The sequence below is a fragment of the Heterocephalus glaber genome, unplaced genomic scaffold (genome assembly GCF_053883595.1).
Source record: "Heterocephalus glaber isolate CG9 unplaced genomic scaffold, H.glaber_assembly_v1.0 deba00000943, whole genome shotgun sequence".
NCBI lineage: Eukaryota > Metazoa > Chordata > Mammalia > Rodentia > Bathyergidae > Heterocephalus > Heterocephalus glaber.
The window spans coordinates 10,932,731-10,955,500 of NW_028258175.1; the positions used below are offsets into that span (position 1 = coordinate 10,932,731).

At 49.4% G+C, this 22,770-nt stretch overlaps 1 protein-coding gene across 2 annotated transcripts; it reads right to left on the reverse strand.

The window, feature by feature from the left end:
• Window positions 1–2,403: 2,403 nt before the first annotated feature.
• On the reverse strand, window positions 2,404–19,310 carry Pla2g10 (phospholipase A2 group X). 2 transcript variants are annotated; one of them, XM_013076318.3, is made up of 5 exons: window positions 18,997–19,310; window positions 16,299–16,449; window positions 13,043–13,149; window positions 10,125–10,267; window positions 2,404–2,953 (listed from the first exon to the last, which is right to left on the reverse strand). In XM_013076318.3, the coding sequence occupies exons 1-4, from the start codon at window positions 19,085–19,087 to the stop codon at window positions 10,167–10,169; spliced, it is 450 nt and encodes a 149-aa protein (XP_012931772.1). In that variant the 5' UTR covers window positions 19,088–19,310; the 3' UTR covers window positions 2,404–2,953; window positions 10,125–10,166. The 2 variants fall into 2 exon arrangements, with proteins under 2 accessions (XP_012931772.1, XP_012931770.1); XM_013076316.3 differs by lacking the exon at window positions 10,125–10,267 and having other exon boundaries at window positions 2,747–2,953; window positions 18,997–19,209.
• Between the last annotated feature and the right edge of the window lie 3,460 nt (window positions 19,311–22,770).

Here is a 22,770-nt window from a genome sequence, read left to right on the forward strand (position 1 = left end):
AAGATGAGTAATTACACCTGTGTCAGAAAAGGGTGAAGGAGACCTGGTTGCAACTAGAGCACACAGGTGCGGCGCTCATTCCTTACCGCCAGGACTGGCATTCTCAGATGGAGGGTGGCAAGATACCCCTCACCTCCCTCATGCTCCTGCAGGTAAAGGTAGGCTCGAGGGCATCCATGGCGTGCCCGTGCCAAATATGCAGACCCTATGATGGAGAACACCATTTCTCTAAATTCAGGCCAGGAAACAAGAACGTATGTGGGGGATTTATTTATAAGCATCCTTACAACAATTGATAAAAATAGGAAGTGTCTCTTCACAAACAAAAGTTGGTGATCTATAAAATGTTGGTGAGGCCCAGGGATTTAGCTCAGTGCAGCCACCACCTGCCTCACAAGTGCAAGGTCCTGAGTTTGATACTCAGTAAGGAAAAACAAAAGACCTAAAATAATGGTATCAAATGCAGCTTTTTTCCCCCCCTGAATACAGCTTTTTAAGAGGAAGTGTCCAAGGGCTATGGATGTAGCCTAGCATATGCAGAAGCCCTAGATAGAATCCCCAGGACCGTGAGACAAAAGGAAAAGGACCTGTTAGGAAAATCATAGGGAACTGGGGCCAGGGGTTTAGCCCAGTGGTTCCGGTGCCTGCCTCCCAAGTGCAAGGTCCCAAGTTTGATCCCTGGTACCCCCCCAAAAAACAAAAAAATCATAGGGAATCATCTGAACAACTACTCCACTGCATTTTTAAAAATTACCAAAGACTCATGGAAGCACACTGTGGTGCCAGTAGCAATTATTTTGGATTGTGGCAACTTTCATTTTTTTCTGCTTTTCACTGCTGTGTATCCCCCCCCCCCCCCCGCCCCGGGTCTTCTCCTACCCCTGCCCTCAAGCCCAGGAAATAGATGTTTTTCTTGCTATGTTGCCCAGGCTAGCCTCCAACTTCTGCCTCAGGGTTTCCAGTAACTGGGACTATAGATGTATGCCTCCCCAAACAGCTTTTTTTTTTTTGAGACAGGTCTCGCTACGTAATTCAGGCTGGCCTTGAACTCACTGTGCAGCCCAGGCTGGTCTCAAAACTCAAGCGATCTTCCTGCCTCAGCCCAAGTGCTAGGATTACAAGCCTGTGCCCAGCTAAGAATGTTCTTTACGTACTAGACTTGAACTTTACAACAGTGGGTGTCATGTGGCTGTCTTCTTTATTGCCACAACCCAGAATCTACAACATGGCCAAGCTTATAGTGGAATTTGTTCACATTTGACCAGCAGCCATCAGGACCAGGTTAGAAGACAAAGCCCACATTTCCATAAAGGTTGGACCTCAAAAATGATTCCAAACCAAGTAGGTATACAGGCATGAAAGCCAGGTGTGGTTGTGCATGCCTACAACCCAGCATTGGGGAGGCTGAGGCAGGAGGATCATGACTTCAAGACCAGCCTCGGCTGCACAGAGAGTTCAAGGTCAGCCTAAATGACACAATAAAACCCTGTCTCAAAATTGAGCCAGGTATGGTGGTGCACGCCAATAGTCCCAGCATTGTGAGAAGCTAACGCAGAAGGATCCCAACATCCAGCTCAGCCTTGGTGCTTAACAAGATCCCTTCTCAAAATAAAGAGGACACGGTATGAAGGCCCTAGGTTTGATCCCCGTACCACAGATAAACTAAAATACTGAAGTAAAATAAAATAGGCTTGGGACTTTTTGAGGCTAGAGATAGTTTCTTTTTCTGGGTTTTTTTTGAGACTCACTATGTAACCGAGGCTGGCCTTGAACTCACTATGTAGCTCAGGCTGGCCTCAAACTCATAATGATCCTCCTGCCTCAGCCTCTTGAGTGCTGGGATCACAGGCATGCGCCACCAAGCCCGGCTCGAGCCCAGAGATAGTGTGGGAGACATCCTAGCCTTAGACAGATGGCAGACAGCACACCTGGCCCTTGGAAACCGTAAGAAGATCCTGCTCTCACCATATTTCCTTCACATCTAGACGCGAGCCTGAGCAATACGACCCCACCCCAACCTCATCTCCTTAGCACCCTAGCAGGAGCCTCACACGTGTGCTCCTGTCGTCATTCCTTGGGCTCTGGCATGAGCCGGAGGAGCATGCGCAGTAGCTGCTTCAGGGCACGGGAGAGGAACCCTGCGGTCCCTGTACCCTCTCTACCCCGGCGGTGCTGACGCCCCTGGTGGGCTTTGACAGCCACGCTGCTTCTCTCTGGGCCCATATAACACCACCCACTCCTTCTGACAGGAGAGTGGAGACTCACAACGGACTGGAAAGAAGCCCAGTTAGTTGCCACCCTCGACCACTCCCCGAGGTCTATGAAAGGAGAAGCCGACCCGGGAACTCGCCGGCTCCGCCCGCCCTCCCTTTTGGGGGGCAGACTTTCATCCCTGACAGTTGCTGCCTGCTTGGAACTCTCCCAAGTGTACTTTAACCTCAAGCCTAAATCATTCTGAGTCAAACTCACTTTGAGCTTTCTCAACAGCCTGCTCCTCTGGAGAGCACGTTCCTTCAGTAAATCTCTGCCTTTCTCACTACCTCTGTGTGTCCCGCTCAATTCTTTGTGCAGGACACAAAGACCCTGGGTACCAAGTGAGACTGACGCCAACTGTCACTTTGCCCTTTATCGAACTGGAAGCCAGAGAGGATGGGTCTGAGATTCTGAGACGGAGAGAGAGAGAGCAAACTAGCTTTGCGGCTGGATCCCACTTGGCCTCTGTTGCCTCCTGCAGAAAACTGAATGCTGTTGTTCGTCAGGGAAAAGAAGCTTTATTTCTTTGTGCAAACGAACATGTCACATCAGGTTGGTTGGTCACAAGTGGGAGACTCCTGCTCACACAGGAAGTGCGGGTAGAATAAATACTTGAGGTTGTACTCAGCCTCAGCGAGGCAGTAAGCGATGTTCCTGTCACACTCACACATGAGTTCTTGGCACTTGTTCTCCGCAGGTCCTGGAAGAAGTGGGGAAACTGAGGTTAGAGCAGGGACCTGCAGAAACTCCAGAGTAAATGTCAGGGAAGCCAGTCCAGTAAAGCAGGGGGCGGGACGGGTCATGAATTGTCCTTCTGTTACACTTGACAATCACCATGTGCTCCGTTGACGTAAGCACTCCCAGAAGCAGGGGCTGTCACCCTCTCTTTAGGGAAAAGGGGCTTGAAGACCCAGAGTCTGAAGCACACCACCTTCTGCTTTCTCCTCTGTGTTGATACTATGGTTTTATTTGAGGGGTCCATTTAGATTAAGAGGGTAGGCGCCTGGCAACCATCTGGGTTTGTAATGCCTGCTCTGCCACGCCTCGCTCTGTCCTTGCCTAACCTTTCTGAGGCTGAGTCCTCCCATAAAATGGGATGTGGCTCAAAGATAGTGTTTGCCTAGCATTCTCAAGGCCCTGGGTTCAATGCCCAGCACTGGAAAACAAAAGTTAAAAATAAACAAAATGGAAACAGGGTTATTGGGAGCCAGGGTGAAAAAGGCTATGAAAATGCCAGCAGGGGCTCAGCACAGGACACGACTTCCATGTGCACTGGCTCCCATCTGTGTTTCTTAGCCCCTTCTCCAGGTCTCCTCCAGGTGCTCCTTGGAGAAAAGCAGCTTAGGACGGGGGGGTAGCTCAGTGGTAGAGCATTTTCCTAGCAGGTGTAAGACCCTGGGTTCCACCCCCAGCAACAAAAGCAAAGCAATTCCACTACTCTTTAGAAAGCCTCGTTTGTGTGGCTTAGAAAGACTCTGTAGTCTTTCACTCAGGAGGCTCAGCAGCACCAGAGAGGACAGAGTGGTAGGTGGGAGACTCAGGACACTCAGGACCATCCCTCCAAGCCCTGTTGTGAGCGGAGCTGATTAATGAAGTTAATCTGCGTGGCTACACATAGGGCTCCCCAAACTTGGTCAGGGCCAAGGCAGCTTCAAGATTACTAAAATCCCTCTGCCATTTGGTCATTCATTCACTCATTCATAGTGCTGAGGGCTGAACCCAGAGCCTCACACCTGGTAGTCTGTGTTTTATCACTCAGCTACGCTACCAGTCCCTCTCACTATTTAATAATGTCTATTATGAATCAAAGAAATATATTAAATTACACCAAAGTCTATCCCTGCCATAATTGGAAAACGAAAATCTTATACCATAATATAAGAAACTGATAAAAAATATGCCAAGCAGCCAGGTATGGTGGCTCACACCTGTAATCCCAGCCCTCTGGGGAGGCTGAGGCAGGAGGATCACTGTGAGTTTGAGACCAGTCTGAGCTACACTGTGAGTTCACAACCAGCCTGAACTACATAGCGAGACCTTCTCTCCAAAAACAACAATGAAGACCCGTGAAGATAAAATTCTGCAGAATTAAAGTCTAGTGAGATGTTAGATGCCTCCTTGTAGGTCGTGAACCCCCAAATTAGAGTGTCATGGTTTAAAGACAAAGAGAGATTAGCAAGCATAAGAGAAATTTAACACCTCTAGCCGAATGTCACAGTTTCCAATTGCCTAGTTGGAAAATTAACACAAAATTTGAAAGGAAAGAATCTCACTTCTTGGTTAAGCTTCTCACATTCTTAAAGCTAAGGTAAAGCTGGCCCACCGGCTTGTAATGCTGGCCCGGAAGCTTGAGGCATCAGTCTGGGCAATTTAGTGACTTAGCAAGACCTTGTCTCAAAAATAATTTTAAAAAATTAAAAAGGGCTGGGGATGTCGCTTGGTGTGGAGACCTTGGGTTCAATCTCCTGCACTGAAAAATAAAAACTGTAAAGGAGCTGGGTGTCGGGGGGCATGCCTGTGACCCCAGCACTGGGGAGGCTGAAGTGGGAGGACCATGTGTCTGAGGCCAGCCTGGGCTACATAGTGAGACTCTCTCTCAGAAACAAGTACAACAACAACAAAAATAATTCCTACCCCTGCTTTTTTTTTTATTAAGTCAAAATCCCTATCATACAAAACTTACCATTTTGTCAGGGCCGTTTAGTACATTCATTCACAATGCTATGGATTTATCTCCTTCCAAAACATTTCTTTCAACTCAAAAGAAACCTTGTACTCAGAAAGCACTTGCTCCTCGCTCCCCTTGCCTGAGTCCCCGGCCACCACCAGTCTGCTTGCCATTCACAGGGACTAGCTTATCCTGTGCATCTCACGTCAATGGAGTCATAAGACCTTTTGGCCCTGCCTTTTTTCACACTCAGTATCACATTCTCAAGGTTCATCCGTGCGATGGCAGGGATGATATTTCACCTGCTTATTGACATAGTACTTACAAAGCGCTTGGCACGTGCACTATTTCCTGTCCCTCTCTTTCTGCTGCAGTGCTGGGGGGTGGAATTCAGGCCTCACACATACTAGACAAATAGTCTACCTACTGAGCAAAACCCCAGCCCACTTCCTTCCTTCTCTTAGACTCTAGGGCTTTACTGCTCTGTTTTGCTTAAAACCTAGCATAGAACCTAGAACAGGGTAGATTCTCAGTAATACTTGTTAAGAGAATATACAAATCCCATGCTTTATTTCCAATACTCACTCAAACCCAAATGTATTTTATTATTCTCATTTTACAGATGAGAAAAGTGAGGTTCAGAGGGATCAAGTTACTTGGCCAAGTTCACTGAGCTGGAAAGGGTTGGACCAAAATTCCAGCCCAGGATCTCTTGACCCGATGCCTGTTTCTCCTATCTTCTTGAGCAAGAAAGATTCTTTCAAAAACACTCCTTGGGCCCCCTGATCTGTACTCTTGAAAACTCAAAGGAACCATGTTGTTCAAGAAGAATAAAAATGTAAAAGGAAAAATAGCTCCAGTGGGTTAAGTTTAAAATTAAAGCCTGCTAGTAAATATTATTATAGGCTTAAAAATTTTAAATATATTTGTCAGGCCCATAAATGGAAAATGGGCCAAGCCTATAATTAAATAAACAGCTATGTTCAGAATATCTCCAAACAGAATGAAAACATATTCTTAGTAAAAAAAAAATGTGTAATAGATATTTAGATTCATTCCATTTGCTTCAGGGAGGACAGTTCTGTAAACAGGTGCTGACTCGACCAGCAAACACACCAGTAAACATTTCATAAATGTCATTCTCCCACAGGGGGAGCAAACAGAATGTGTCAATTGAAGGGAAAAAGGAAAGATCTTCAGCAGACTCCCATCCAGCCTCCTTTCGCTTCCTGTTTGCCATGCCAGAAGGGGGCAGTTCAGGGACAAGTAGCTCTCTCCCTGGGCCTCAGTTTCCCTGACTCTAAATGAGAGGGTTGGAGAAGATGATGCTGAGAGCACATGCAGTCCTGAAATCTGACATTGCATCTACTATTATTTCAGCTTTGCTCTTCCACCAGCTCCTCATTCTGAACTTACTCTTGCCTTCCTGACTCCAGGGCGGACCACGTCTCCAGAAGCTTCGGTTTAGTGGACACTCACACGGAAGACAGGAGGGTAAGAAAGGGAGAGAATACCCTCCTCCAGTCTGCTTAGCACATCACAAACCCTTTTCTCTTTGCAACACTCAACTTCCAGGTAAACTGAGGCTCAGGTTGTCATCAGCTCAAAGTGACGGGCCCTCATCCATCTAGGGCCTAATGATTTTCAACAAAGGTGCCAGGACTATTCAAAGGAGAGAGAAGACAATCCTCAGCAAATGGTTCTGGAGCAGCTGTCTAGCCACATGCCAAAGAAGGAAGTTGGGCCCCTTCACTCCATTTCATATATACAAATTAAAACAAAATGGGTCAGTAATCTGGGTACGGTGGTGCATGCTTGCAATCCCAGCTCTGCAGGAGGCTGAGGCAGGAATTTCAAGTTCAACTGGACAATTTTGTGAAACCCTGTTTCAAAACAAAAAGTTTGAAAAGGGCTGGGAGCCACTCATAGTAGCACATGCTTGAAATCTCAGCACTCTGAGAAGCTGAGTAGGAGAATCACAAACTCAAGCCCAGCCTAGGCAATTTAGCAATTTAGCGTTGTCCTTTCTCAAAAGAAAAGAAAAGAAAAGAAAAGAATAATGACCTAAATCTAAGAGCTAAACTGTAAAAGAATTAGGAGAAAACATAGAAGTCAATCTTGGATATGGCGATGGATTCTTAGGTAAGAAATGAAAGAACAAGAGCAATGATAGATGAAATAGGTAAATTAGTTTTTAAAAAAATTAAACTTGTGTGCATCAAGGGCATCATTGAGAAAATGAGAACAATTTATAGAGTGGGAGAAAATAGCTTCAAATCACAGCTTTGATAAAAATTCAGAATTCAGGATATGAAAAATTTTTACAATCAAACCACCAAAAGACTAACAATGCAATAAAGATGGGCAAAGAGCTTGAATAGATCTTTCTTCAAAGAAGACATAAAAATGGCAAAGCAGCATGTAAAAACACTCAACATCATCAGTTATTAGAGAAAAGCAGCTACTCAGGAGGCTGAGTCAGGAGGATTGCCACTTTGAGAGCACCCTAGTTTACATAGTGAAAACTTGTCTCAAAATAAAATAAAAAGGGCTAGGAATATAGCTCAATGGCAGAGGCCTTCCTCAGCATGTGCAAGGCCCTGGGTTTGATCCCTAGTACAAAGAAAGAATGAAAGAGAGAGAGAGAGAGACACAGAGAGAGAGAGAGAGAGAGAGAGAGGTAAAATGGTGTGTGTACTGTAAAGAAGTTTGATGGTTCCTCAAAAAGCAAAACAGGATTAGTGTGTGACTAAGCAATTCCACTCATAGGTATGTACACCAACAAACTGAAAATAGCTACTCAAATAAATACGTTTTTATGAATGTTCACAGCACCACTATGCACAATGGCCAAAAAGTAGAAACAACTCAAATGCCCATTTTTACACGAATGAATAAACAAAATGTGACAAATCCATACAATGCAATGAAAATTGCTCATAAAAGGGATGAAGCTGAGTGTGGCAGTGCACGCCTATAGTTCCAGCTACTTGGGAGACTGAGGCAGGAGGATCTCAAGTTTGAGGCTGGCCTGTGCGACTTAGAAACACTTTCTTTCAAAGATAAAAAACCAAAAAGGCTGAGCCTGTGGTAGACCACTTGTCTAATGAAGCACCAATACACGGGAACAATATGGATGAACTCACAAAACATGACGTGGGCCGGGGATTTAGCTCAGTGGTTCCAGTGCCTGCCTTGCAAGCTCAAGGTCCAGAGTTTGATCCCCGGTACCAAAAAAACACCCCAAAACCCCATGACGCTAAGCAAAAGAAAGCAGACACAAGAGACCGCACAGTATCTAATTCTACTGACAGGAAATATCTAGATTTAGTAAACCCAGAGATAAAAATCCAGTCTCTCAGGTTGCCAGGAGCTGGTGGAGGGAGGAAGGGGCCCGGGGGCCCCTGCTTTATGAAGTCTTTGAGAGGGTGGAGTTGAAAATGTTTTGGTGGTGGCTAGGCAACACTGCAGCTATACTAAAGATCACGGAATTGTACACTTTTAAGCGATTAACTTTATAGGGTATTTATTGTCAGTTAAAAGAAAAATAAAGTGATGGAAACAGTTGTCTGGATACGTGTGAATCCCACTACTGAAACTAGCTTTAGTCACAGCTTGTCTGTACCAGTACTCACTTTTTTCTCTTAAAATTGATAATTTAATTTTATTAATGTTATTGCAGTACTGTGGATTGAACTCAGAGCCTTGCATCTGTTAGACAAGTGCTCTACCATGGAGCTACACCTCCAGCCCTATTTTTAAATTTACCTGAGGCAGGATGTGAGGATACACACCTTTAATACCAGCACTCTCAGAGGCTGAGGCGGGAGAATCGAAAAGTCCGGCCCAGCTTGGGCAATTTAGTAATGTAGTGAAACCCTGCCTCAAAATAAAAAATTAAAAAGGGCTGGGATGTAGCTTTCAGCACAAAGGTTCTGGGTTCAAATCCCACTACTGGAAAAAAATTATTTGAAAGGAAATTGTAAATGGAAAGCACCACTGAGTCTTAAAAATAAATATCTCTTCTAGGCATGCTGGTTCACACTTGTAATCCCAGCATTCAGGAGGCTGAGGCAGGAGGAGCGCTGAAAGTTTGAGGCCAGCCTGGACTATATAGTGAGTTTAAGGTCAGCCTGAGATGTGTAGCAGGATCCTGTCTCAGAACAAACAAACAAATTCACCCCTTTCCTAACTGCTTTGTTTAAAAACCAGTAAAGTTGCCCTGAGGGACACTTAACATTTTTAATTCAGTCTTTTTTTTTCCTTTTAACTTTAGAATTAGTTGGTTATGCACAATATACACTGTGATGTTAGAATGCGTCATGGGACAATTGTCCTCAATGAATATATGTGAGTTGTACCTTAAGATAAGTAATTAGTAGATAGACACACAGGATTTTTATTTTTCTTCTTTTAAATGGAATCCCACACTTTATTTCTGCTCTTCCAAAAACTCCAAAGAGGCTTTGTTACCTACAGGTATATATCTTTATTTTAAAAATTACTTTTTATTAGTACTTTCTTTAAGCCGGAATTAAATTCGGGTGTACAACCCTTCTTGGATAAGACTATAAGCCAGAGCTTCACTGTTTTAAAAGGAATCAAAGCTGAGGCTGTAGCTCAGTGGTAGAGCGTGTGCCTAGCGTGGCTGAGGTCCTGGATTCCATCCCAGAGTCACAAAAAATGATTATTATTTATTTATTTATTTATTTTTAAATTTTTGGTCCCGGGGATCGAACTTGGGGCCTTGTGCTTGTGCGGCAGGCAGCAGAACCACTGAGCTAAATCCCTGGCCCCACAAAAAAATAATTAATTAAAATAAAAATGGGGGCCGGGGATTTAGCTCAGTGGTATCGCGCCTGCCTGGCAAGCACAAGATCCTGAGTTTGAATCCTGGTACCTAAAAATAAATAAATAAATAAAAATAAAATTAAAATAACCCAGCAAATACAGCGAGCCCTCAAGTTATGACACCTGATATACGAACGAATTGTGTTCATTAGGTTAATGAAGATTCATCTGCCTCTTGTTATCCATAGTGTGTACCCAGGTAAACATCCAGGTCTCAGCTGTGTTGACTCACAGCCAACTTGAGTTACAACCAGCCCTTGGGGGGGCCAATCGAGTTCGTAAGTCAAGGGTCCACTGTGTTAGAAAGGTGTGAAAGCTAAAGGAGCATGGGGCTGAGACGTTTCCTCCTCACCGTTAGAAGGATTGGAAGAGCAGTTACTTCTCGGCCTGGGGCTCAGGGTCCGCCAGAGCTGTGCTCATTGCCCCCGGGCCCGAGGCTGGGGCCCTCTGTCTCCCGCGCTGAGGCTCCGTGCCGGGTCCCCTGTTGAGTGCACGCTGAGCGGGAGGCAATGAGTCCGTGTCATTTCACTCTCACAACGCATGGGCTTGGTTTCTGCCTCCAGTTTACTGATGAAGAAACCGAGGCTGGGGCCGGGGGTTTAGCTCAGTGGTTCCGCTGCCTGGCTCGCAAGCACAAGGTCCTGAGTTCGATCCCCGGGACCAAAAAAAAAAGAAACCGAGGCTTTGAGAGGTGGGGGCCGGGCCAAATTCACACAACTAGAAAGAGGTGAACCAAGGCAGAATCTGAATCACCGAGCCACTGAGAAGCAGGCTGGGGTCCGCCAACTCAGGAGTCCCTTGGGGCAGGCAGGACACAAATGAGAGATTGCTCAGACTCACCCTTTTGACAAATAGATGGGCTCACCTCCTATTTTCCTTGAAACATTTAATTGCTATTTTCTTGCGTTCTTCTATTTTCTTGAGTTTTGGGGGTTTTTTTTAAAAGAAAAATTTCCCTTCCATAACAAATGGACAGCACAAGGGAAATATGGTCATTCATACCTGGCCTCCGTGTCACACAGACAGCAGGCAAGGTGGTGACTGAGGCATGTGAGAAAGACAGGCCCTGCTTAGAGGTGGCAGCTCCTCCCAACTCCAGCCAGTGGTCCCTACGGGATCTGTTGCTGTTGGGGCCTCCGATTTTTAAAGTTCAATATTCAGAAATTCAAATTTTGATGTGAAATGGTTTTAATTAAGTAATGAATTGGTCAATTTTTGAGGTACAGCGCCTCAAGCACACTAAGCAATAGCTTTACTATTAAGCTACCCCCTCAGCCCTTTGAGTTCATTCTGAGACAGGATCTCCCTAAGCCGTGAGAACTTGGCCTTGAACTTGTGCTTCTCCTGCCTCAGCCTCCTATAGTAGCTGGGATTATAGGGCTGCGCCACTGCACCAATTTGAGTTTTGAAACAACACTGGCTGGAACTGCTTTTCTCCACACTGGGTAAGCGAAGTAAAACATCTGCAGGTGACCAAGGGTATTTCAATGTGATTATCCCATTTTTAATGTGTTCAGGGAAGGGAAAAGGATTTCCTGGTGTCTAAAACTGGCAAGTGGTAGGGGAGCTCCAGGGAGTCTTATCTGGCCCAGCCCTAGGGAAGAAAACCAGTGAAGCGAACACTCAGGCTCCAGCTTGACCCGAGTCAACCGCCACCACCAGCCGAGGACTCTGGACCTCCCGGGGAGCACAGGGCATTTGGGGTCAGAGCCTGGAGTCTCAGCCCAGGAGGGTCCTACACTGTGCCCCGGTCCAGCCGGTCCCCACTGGCAAGACAACCCCACATGGGGGCTGGAGGTGACGGACAGCGAGTGGCCCAGGGCCACCCACCATTCCCTTTTTTTCTTTCTGCCTCTAAAATGTTATTGGGAACTTTTCAAATATGGCAAGGGTGGAGGAATTGTCCAGAGAATACCTGTATACCTGCCATGCGGAGTCCACCATCCTCCTTTCCATTTCAGCAGTGCCCCGCCCAGCTGTCCACCCCTCCATTCACCCTTCAACCCACCCAGCTTTTGTTCCATTTTGTCCGGAAACATCGCAGGGTCAGTTACAGAATCAGTGCATGTCGCCCTTAAACACTTCAGGCTGTGTTTTCCTTTCCTAACTTTCAATTCACAAGTAATTCATGAAGATATTTTCTTTGTAAAACAGAAACACACAGAGGACACGAAACTGCCTTCTACTGCTCCCCTCAACTCCATCCTGTCCCTGTCGACCATTACGGCCAGCTTCAGTTTGGAGTGTATCCTTACACAGCCCTTTCTGAGCTTTCTTTCCCTTTTCTTTTTGTGTATTGAGACAGGGTCTTGCTATGTAGTTTAGGCTGGCTTTGAACTCACTATGTAGCCCAGGATGACCTCAAACTTGCAGTGATCCTTCCGCCTCAGCTTCCTGAGTGCTGCGATCACATGCATGCACCACCACACCTGGCTTTCTGAGCTTTCTATACAGCTACATTAGCTATGGAAAATAGTATGGGGCCATTTTGCAAGTTTCTTTTATTTTTTATTTTTTTATTTATTTTTTGGTACCAGGGATCGAACTTAGGACCTTGAGCTTGCGAAGCAGGCTCTGGAACCACTGAGCGAAATCCCCGGCCCTCTTTTATTTTTTAAACTCAAATAATGCTGTATGGAAAAGTTATTCTGCAGTTTGTGTTTTGTTTTGCTTTGCTGGGGATTGAACCCAGGACTTCATGCCTTCTAGCAAGTGTTCTACCCCTAACCTAAATCCTCAGCCCTTATTAAAAAAATTTTTTACATTGATATTAAGTTGCCATCTGGCCTCAAACTTGTGATCTTGCTGCCTCAGCCTCCCAAAGAGCTGGGATTATAGGTGTGGTCCTCTGCACCTGGCTGCAGTTTTTCATTCACGTCTTTCTTCCTGTGTGACCACATAGTTCTACCTTAGCCTTTTTCAGGGCTGTAGAGTATTCCGCGGTGTGGATCAATCATGGGTTTATTTACCCAGGTCCCTTCTGATGGACTTTTTAGGCTGTTTATACATGGAGTCGTGTCCTTTCCTTTTTTTTTTATCCAGACCCCAAAGAAACAGGTTTCTTTGTGTGTGTGTGTGTGTGTGTGTGTGTGTGTGTATGTGTGTGTGTGTGTGTGTGTTTCAAGTGCTCAGTGTGGAAGATCATTTAGATAAGCCCAAAGGGTGGTCTATGGCATGTTATTACAGCAAGAGCACAGGTGTCATTGGGCTCTTCCAGGACACCCCGAGGACCCTAGGGAAGTTGACACATGCGCTGTGCTGGGGACTCACCGCACTGGACCTGGTTATCGACACACTTCCAGGGGTAGCTGCCCATCTTGGGGCTGCAGCCAGCCTCCTCGGCGAGAGCATAGCAGCAGTCATGGTGGTAGCAGCACCTGTGGGTGTCACCAGGCAGATGAGTGGAGGAAGGGCCCTCTCGTGGGTCCTCCCTTGCTGGACCTCTGGGGAGTAAAGGCCTCCAGGGAGCCTGCATCCTCTGCTCGAAGCTTCAGCCCTGATGATCCCAACCCTTGCTCCGTGTGCCCTGCACACCTTCCCTGACATAGCCCTGCCACTGCCTGCTCACCAAGGCTCTGAGCTGCAGCCACCAGGGCTCCTCTGTTCCTGAGGGAGCCAGGCGCCTCAAGCCCCAATTCCCTCTGTCTGGGACCCTCTGCCCTGGTCTCAGCCCCAGCCCCAGCGGGTCATCCAGGCCGCCTCTCGCCTCCGGGGTGACAGCCTCTTTGTTACACCTGCTCCTGAAACAGGCTCCTCCCTCAGGGCAGGTTTGTAATGAGTCCTCCAGACAAACCTCATTAGCATCTGTCCTTCTGGATGACCTCCCCGCAGCGTCCCCAGGGCTCAGCCCAGGTCCTGCTCATAACCGGGCCTCAATAAACATTTACTATCCAACTATTCCCCAAGGAGCAGGCATACCTTTCATTCACTCCTCATTCATTCCCTGCGATTCTCCCCATCTGCCATCAGCCCCACACTGCTGAACCCTCAACAGGGGGTGGCAGGACAGTCAGTCAGCTCTTGCCCTGACTTCAGGAAGCCCCCAGCCTGGGGAAGGAGACAGGCAGACACATGAGTGGTGAGAAGTTTGGGGATGCAGAGTAGCAGAGGGACTCTGGGAGCCCACTGGAGGTGGCAGGCCCAAGCAGGCTTCCAGGAAGACTTCCTGGAGGCAGCGACGTCTGAGCTGCTCTGAAGGATGGGCAGACAACCAGGGAGTGGGAGCGCATGCGTGGCAGCAGGAGCTTCCACAGCTCAGGGCTAAGTCAGGACCTCTTGGGCATAAGAGCATAGTGTGTATTTCCTCCTAAGGCCATCAATGACTTCAAGGTGGCTTTTGCTAAAAACCATGATGCTTCAGTGAGCCCACAGATGCCCAAAAGGTAACTTAAAGGAGAACAAAGCTTGATCTTCCTTTTGCAAAACTCTGGGTTCAATCCCTCTCTGCTCTGTGTATAAGCATCTTAGCCATTCAGGGAGTGTCTGTCTAAAAGTTGGTGCAACAGGTTTCTTAGCTCTAAATTTACCCACCCTATCTCAGGACCGAAGGCCTGAGGACACCAGGTAGGAGATTTGCAGGGAGGGACACCCAGATCTCTATTGCCCTAAACCTATGGTCATTTCGATTCCAGCAGAGCTTCAAAGACTGAAATTGTCCCGAAAGTCACAAGCCTTCAAGCTGAACTCGGAGGACTGAGATTATGGCTGCCTAGGCCCAGCCCGCTGCAGCCATCCCATAAAACTGGTTCCTCGGTCCCGTGACTGCCCTGTCTGAACCTCTTCACCAGAGCTCACCCTCTCTCTCCAGCTTTGGCCCAAGCTGGAGTCCTTTCCTCATCTTCTCTTACCTTTCCATTCAAGCTTTTTTTTTTCCTGCAAATTTGTGCTTTAGTTTTAATTTCCATGATCACTAAGGCAAGGACCCATGCTAGCGGGTGACACAGCCTCCCACAAGGGAAGAAGCAGCCAGATTCTGCTCGGTACCATCTGCTGGCTTTGTGGAAACCGACCAGCGGCTGCACCTCACGGAGCCTCAGGGCCTGCACCTGTGAAATGGGGATGAACCCTGCACGCTTCTCTTCAAGTGGGGACACAAGGTTACATGACAAAGTCACACAGAGATTTCAGGCCACAGCTCTGCCCACAGCAGGCCCTGCTCACATGTAGCAGAGGGTAGAGGCTGAGGACGTGAATCCAGCCAGATCACCTGGGTTCAAATCCCAGATCCCTCACCTTGCACTCTGTGCAGCCCAGACAAGTAACTTAGTATCTGTGCCTCAGTCTCCTTGTCTATGGAATGGGGTTATTGTGAGGACCTGCAGGGAGCCTCAGAGCAGTTCCTAGTGCATAGTAAGTCTGGTTATCTTTATGCTGTCTTTCAGGTGGCATAAAAGCCCATGGCCAGGGTCCGAGGCAGCTGGTACCCATATGTGTCTGAGCTGGGTGTGGGAGGGACTCTTGTAATCAGTCTCAGCACTCTGAGGGGGCTAAAGCAGGAGCACTACAAATTCAAGCCCAGCATGGGCAGCTTAGCAACTTGAAAAGACCCTGTCTCAAAAAGAAAGATAAAAATGAGTGGGGATGTGGCTCAGTATGAAGGCCCTGGATTCAAAAAATATGCGTTTGAGACAGAAACCACCCCCAGAGGGACAGAGGACCAACAACTCCCGGGCCCTTAATCTGTACCTCTTTAAAACATGACTTGAAAGTTGCTTTTGCTAAAAACAAAACAAACAAATGCAACAAAGCTAAGACACAGTGATTTTTTTTGTTGTTTGTTTGTTTTGTTTTTGGTACTGGGGATTGAACTTGGGACCTTGCGCTAGCAAGGCAGGCGCCAGAACCACTGAGCTACATCCCTAGCCCCAAGACACAGTGATTTTGAAGATGCCCAATGGGTAACTAAAAGCAGAATAAAGCTTGACCTTCATTTTGCGTGTCTCTTTTATGACTTTAAATTTGGTTCAGATCCCTGCTCAGCCCTGGATCTCGGCATGTTAACCATCCAGGGAGCGTCTGTCTAAAAACTGATACTACAAGGTTGATGAGCCCCAAATTTACATACCCTATCTCATCTCACTTCAAGACCGATGCTACCACGATACGAGAGTTTCACAGGGACTCTGAGATACCAGTGGGTGCCCAGAAGTCTTCAGCCATTGCCCTAAACCACTGTCTCCTTGGGGCCCAGCAGGGCCTCTACAAAACAACTTCCTCAAGCAGCCTCATGGCCCCTTCAAGCGACAAGGGCTTCTTGAGAGCCATTGTGGAAAACCGGAACTGAGAGAAGGATCAAGCAGACCCTTGCCCACCTCAGCCCCTCTGAAAAAACCAAGCTCATTCTTTTGTTAACGGGAGGGTGCGGTCACCTCCATCAGAGCTGTGTCCCTACAGGATGACACATAGCGTAGCTTGCTGGGATCTTTCCCCGGCCAAAGCCCAATTTCAGCTTTGCCTATTTCCTTATGGCTCTAACTACTCCAGGGGTTGGGTGGGGCTTCTAGCCTGGGGCCAAGTATACACTCACCAGTCGATGCTGTCCCGGGGCTGCCCATGGCCTCCCAGGCCACAGAAACAGCCATACTGCATATAGACTATGGGAGGTCGGGGTCCCACACAAGTCACAGTGTCTGCCAGCTCCTTTATCCCACGTGGGAACACATGTGACCTTCTGGATGCTGGAGGATAAACAAAAGTTAGAGCCTGCAGGCCAGGACTTCCCTGGCCCTGGGGAAGGGCAGTAGCCTGAGAAGGGGCAGGTATTACAGCCTGACTGGGTTCAAATCTCACTTCCTAACTGTGTGCCCTTGGACAAATTATGAACCTCTCTGTGCCTCAGTCTCCTTGTTTATGGAACGGAGGATAAGGCAACCATAGCTCACAGAATAAAGGAGATAGTGCACATGAGCTCCTGGCACAGAACAAGCTCTGGCTGTTACACTTAACTATCCTCCAGGCAGGGAAAATGAGCCCCACAGCACACGGCATGTGCAATTACATCACTGGGCCTTTGCACCTGCTCTGCAATCCCTTGCTTCGTCAAGTCTAGACCCAGGCAGACTGCAAATCATGCATCAAGTGTTTGCCTAGCTGCCTGGGCCGGGCACCCGGGCATCAGAGCTGCATAGTGTTCCCATCGTTAAGGCAGGCGCCTCCGGGGAATCCCTAGTCCCTGGGCCCCGTCCCTCTCCCCCACACTCTGGCTCAGGGTCCCTGCCCAAGAACAGCTTCCTCCCAGTCAGGGAGGGCCCCAGCCTGGGCCCACCATCTCTCTGGCTCTTGGCACAGCTCTGACACAGTAGTACCTAGTACATACGACTGGGACTCCTGCAGCTGACAAGGGAGAAGGAGGAGGCTCCACAGCCCACAAGCTCCTGAGCTGAGGCTCCAACCCAGGCTTCTAAATCACAGACCAGGGCTGCTTCCTTCTTCCTTGCCCAGTAACAGTCCGGAGGGAGGGGGCCTGCTGGGTATCAGGGCCAAGAGGCATTAGCAGTAGACAAGATGCATGCCCAGAAATAGGCCTCCTGCTGCTCCAGGGACTGAGGACAGTAGAGGTCCGTGCCTGGCATCGGCCATGACGTCTCTTTCATACCCCCTCCCCAACCTCTTTTTGAGGTACTAGGGGTTGAAGCCAGAGCCTTTGTACTGAGCTACATCCCCAACACTTTTTATTTTTTAAGTTTGCGATATGGTCTTGCTAAGTCATTAAATTGCCCAGGTTGGGTTCAAACTTGTGATCCTCCTGCCTCAGCCTTCCAGAGTGCTGGGATCACAGGTGAGCAACCGCCATGACTGGCTCTTTCATCTGTCTTTTTTTTGGTACTGGGGATCGAACTTGGGTCCTTGCGCTTGCACAGCAGGCGGTGAAACCACTGAGCTAAATCCCTGGCCCTGTCTTTTGGTTAGAACAGGTTTTCTTTTCTTTCTTTTTTTTGGTACTGGGTATCGAACTCAGGACCTTGCGCTTTCGAGGCAGGCATGGCGCCACTGAGCTAAATCCCCGGCTGGAGAACAGGTTTTCTTGAGGAGCCTGAAACAAATTTAAATCCAATTGTTTTTTTCTCTGTGGAAAAAGTACCATATTAGTATGTGGGGGGGCGGGGGAGGTTATAGATGTGTCAAGAAGAAAGTGTAAAAGGAGTTTAGGGTTCAAAACTCCACCTTCCTCTGTCCAGGACTGGTCCTCACTCTCACAGCAGCCCACATATCTGCCTCAAACCTTCCATAGCTCCCATGGGCTGTGGGCACAGCTCCAAGGCCCTGCTGCACCCCAGCACACAGTGAGGGGTCACCCTTGTCCCTCCAGCATCCTCTCTCCTACAGTGGGAATCACGCACTGTCCTCACAGTTACCCGTGTTATACATGAGACCTCTGTGTTATACCTGGGCGGCTCTGGCCTGCTTGCTAAGGTCTGCAACCTCTGGATCCCCAGGGCCCCATGGAACACACCCGCCTAGGCACACCGAGTAGGGTTCCAACACCATACTGTAACACTGTCTGCCTGCAGTTGTCCTCAACCCTGACCTGACTGCCTCTGGGGTCAGGAACAGCCGGGCTGGTGGCGGGGCACAGCGTGAACACCCATGCTGGGTTTGGAACCAAAGAAAACACTCCCTTTGTGCCAACATAGGCGGATGGGCCAGGCCGGGTCTGTTTGCTGTCTGCCCCGGACAGCCTCCCAGGGCACCCGCTGGCCCAGGGCTGCAGGCTTCTGCACCTGGGTTGTCCAGTGAGTGTCTGAATTTGCCTTGGGGCTGTCCCAGTGTCCCTGCTTGTCCACACATGTGCTCCCCCGGGAGCATCTTTGTTGTATCTGCGGCATGGATCCATGTACCGGCCACCTGAGAGCCAGGGGAGCCCGGGGCTGGTCCTGTGCCTGGCGTCTCCGTGCTTGAGGTGCCTGCATATTCCCTGACTGTATCTGTGCACCCCAGGAATGAGCAGTCGCCTTGGGGACCTCTCTGGGGTGACCCCCAGGGAGACGTCGAGAGGATACGTTTTTGCTCAGCTGCTTCTGCCAACCCCCGAGGTCTGCCTGGTGGTTCTACTGAGATTCCACAGAATGGGAGCCGGAGGGCCTGAGGAGTGCACGGGGCTCTGGGCTGCGGGAGAGGGTTACAAGAGAGAGGGGAGGCTGGTGAGCGGGAGTCCCCGTGGAGGGGCCGATGGCAGGGCTTCGGGGTCCCCAGAGAGGGCCGCTGGGAGCCGGGTCGGTACTCACTCGCAACGGGTACCGGTCCAGACCCCAGCAGCAGCAGCAGCAGCAGGAAGAGCAGCAGCATTCTGGACGCCTCCGGACGTAGCGGACCCATCGCAGGGCGGCAGGCGTGGAGCGGTCTGGCCCGCCAGTTTGCCAGTTTAACCCCGGAGCTGGCCGACCCTCGCCTCGGTTCCGCCCCGGCCTCACCTTCCTGCAGCTGCCCTAGCCGGGCGGAGCCAGCGCGGGGGCGGGAACCTGAGGCCTCCCGAGCTTCCTCCCCACCTCTGCACCTTAGTCGCCTGTGGGCTCCACAGGCCAGGGCGGGCGCTGCGGGCAGGGAGGGATACCTCCGTGGAGACACTGGGCAAAAAGGGGCTCTGCTGAGGGGGCTCTGCCCACGTGGGCCTTGGGAGGAGGGAGAGGCGTGGGGGAGGGACATTGCTGAATTTAGCCCCTCACCCCCTGGGTTGTACTGAGTCAATCCAGGGCCTTCCACTGAGCTACATCCCCGCACCCTCCCGCCTTTTGACATTTCATTTTAATTTACAATTTTGAGGCAGGATCTCACTAAATTGCCAAATTGATTGTGATCCTCCTACCTCAGCCTCTAGAGTGCTGGGATTACAGGCTCGTTCCACCGTGCCTGGCCTTAACCTTTTACAACGTAGAGAACTGTGTGCTCCTCTTGTCCCTCAAAATCACTACTCTCCAATCGCCCCGCTACCACCACCACAGCAGTAGGGAAACAGGGGCAAAGATGAGCCCAGGTCCCACACAGTTCAGGTAAAAGACAGGACTGGCACGGGCGAGGCCAGGGGTGACAGCTGCATCATCCTACGCGTTCTGCCTCAGCTTCCTCACCTGCGCGAGGTGCACAGTGCCTCCTCCAAGGACCCGTGGGAGCTGGGGAAGGTGCACACAAAAGGTGCTCAATACCGAAAAGAAATGACAATCGTTCGCTGTATCTGCGGGCTTTCATCGCTGATGCCAGCACTACCCGATTAGTCAACAATTTCTGACGCTTTCGACTCATCGTAACCTAGGAGTAGAATCCAGGCGCTACCTCATACCTCCACCGTCCAATGGGAGAAAGGGTGACAATCCCCTGAACCAGGTGTGATCTTGCCACAACCTCAGCCCCTCAGGCCCCCCCTTACTCAGGGAGCACAGAGGACTGGTCAAGCTAAGAGCCAAGACATAGGGAAACTGAGATACAAACTAATTTCCATTTGATACCGAGCCTGTCTCTGCCTCTTCAATGGCATCCAAGGCTTGGGGCCCTTGGCCGGACCACTCTGGGGTAGCGGCCTCCCCACTGGAGTGTGAGCTCTTCTTAGCCCCCTGCAGGTGATCCCTGCAGATAGCTGAGGGCACTGGCCTACCCTGGCCCTGGAATGGAAGTGGGATGGGAGAGCAAGGGAGCACACAGGGCAGATGAACAAGCTAGACTCAGCACGGGGCAGAAAGCAGTAAAGGTGGAGAACAGAGAGCTGATCCCGAGGCCTCATTCAGTTCCCCAGTTATTCCACCACTTTGGCCCCAGAATGGACCGGTGATTTCCTTAGGACCAGGTCCTCTGCTGGACTCAGCAGGGGACCAGGCCCAGTGCCCGCCTCAAGGAGGTCTTGGTGGGCTGGAGGGACAGACGTGAAAACGTGGCTGGACATGGAGCTGTGGGCCACAAGAGTGGAGACCTCATGGCCTCAGCTTGAATGTCCCGCAAGCCCTGAGGGCAAAGCCTGGGGCTGGGATTCTGGGACAGGTGGGTCATTGGGGAAACATATCTAGGAACCAGAGGGAGAATCAAGAGATTGAAATAGAAGAGAATAAAGCTAGACAAAGTGGGTAATGGAGATGACCACGCTGATGCCAACTCAGTCTTAATCCCAGTAGGATCTTCTACGGATTCTCTGGGATTATCTGCTCATATAGGGGGGAGAAATGGGAAAGGCACAAATTCCTAGGCTCCTGTCTCCCCCTGGAAGGAGGGGCCAGAAGTGAGAGGTTCATGACTTGGTGGCCTGTTTGCAAGAGAACCTGGCTGGAATGGGAGCTGAGGTCCTGCAGCGAGAAGTGACCTTCAAACCCCAGCCACAGTAACACCATCTCCTTGTGCAACACCCGCCTCACCACTTGCCCAGGAGCTGAGACTGGGCACCAGACTGCAGCCTAACAAGGGCATTTGCCATTTCTGTCATTGCAGGAAGCAAGCAGTGGGCTTCCTGGAAAGGACTGGCTGGGAGTGGAGTATACACAAAACTTCCCCCACAGCACCTTCGTGCTCTTGGTCCCACTTTTGCTGCTTTAATCCATGCCCTATAGACCAGTAGCCTCACGCAGGGGGTTGGCAACTTGCATGATGTTTCAGAAAGCAAGCTGTCCACGGCTCTGGATGAGCCCCAATCAACTCAGCGACCTGCCAAGCTGCACTGCTCCCAGCCAGTCTCTGGTCTGTCGCTCCCCTTGCATTTCAGTGGGAGGTATTTTTATGTCTGTCAGGGAAATTCGCCTAACAGTGCCAGAGGATGTGAGTCAGGGACAGAAACTGTCCTACCTATCCCAGCCAGGTCAGCAGGACAGAAGAGAAAACTCTCCAGCCCAGATGCGTGAGCTGAACTCTCCCGAGCGGAAGGGAAACGGTGAGAAATGGAGGGAAGCACACTAGGCAGCGGAACCCGCCAAGGCAAAGGCCAGGAGGGGAGGGAGGATGGCAGGAGTGGGGACCGCGGGATGCTGAGGTGTGGGAGCCAGCAGAGGGAGCACAGGCTCCACCTTGTGGGCAGTCTTGGCATAAAGATCCAACCAGGAAATAAAATGTTCTCAGGTTTGAGTCAGATGGAAGAAAATATTCTTTGACTATGAAGACTGGTTAGGGGGAGAGGGAGAAGAAACTTTTCAACCATGTTACATGTGGTGGAACACACATGTACTCCCAGCTCTTTAGGCATGTGTGGCAGAAGGATGGCAAGTTATAGGACAGCCTGGGCAACGGAGTGACCTAGACCCTATCACAAAATTAAAAGGGCTGGGATGTAGCTCAATGTTAGAAGGCTCCTAGGTTCTGTTATACACTTGATCTTAGCCAAAAGGCCGAGAAGCGATCCTAGCTTCTGTTATAGACGAGCGAGTTGGAACTATACAGATGTGCCACACTCTGTGCCAGATTTGAGTCCATTTGATTAAAGCTGGTGTCTGAGAGGGGGCTAGTGCCTGGAAATAACTCTGGGAAGTGGGAAGCAGTTTGATTTCTCCTTTTAAACCATGCTTTCAGTTGGGGAGGGCTTGGGGGGAGAGCAAGTGGAATTTTACAGAAGCAGAACCATGCCAGGTTAGTGGGGGCAAGAGGAAGTTTCACACACACTAGGTGAGCTACAGAACATCCTGCAACTGCAGCAAGTTTACTGCCAAGCAGGATGTGGGGGCTTTGGGGGCTTTGTCCAAGTACAAGCACACAATGGTGGTAATGCTCAAGATGGAGTCGGGTTGGCTATCACAGTTCAATCCTCAGTATGACAAAAAAGAAAAAATATAAAGCTTCCTGATGACTGGGTAGCATGTATGTGTTGCCACCCACAATATTTGCTGGCCCTCTAGTAGACAGGATTCTTCTTCCCCACTTGTCATACAGGGTGTCCTTTGGGTCTAAGTTTGAAATGTAGGGTGGAAGAGAAGAAACATTCACAGCCACAAATGGCTGGGCATATCTTCTTTTCTGCCACAGGACAGCTGATGTCCTCAGTGCAGGCAAAGTCATTATCCTAACTTGTACATTAGAAGAACTTCTGCTATGAGAGG

Excerpts from the sequence above, each read along its gene's own strand:
- Pla2g10 (XM_013076316.3), bottom strand. The coding sequence starts at position 19,087 with ATGGGTCCGCTACGTCCGGAGGCGTCCAGAATGCTGCTGCTCTTCCTG. Across the intron at positions 13,150-16,298 it reads CCCCGGGACAGCATCGACTG|GTGCTGCTACCACCATGACT; the intron begins GTGAGTGTATAC and ends TGACACCCACAG. Across the intron at positions 2,954-13,042 it reads CGATAACCAGGTCCAGTGCG|GACCTGCGGAGAACAAGTGC; the intron begins GTGAGTCCCCAG and ends CACTTCTTCCAG.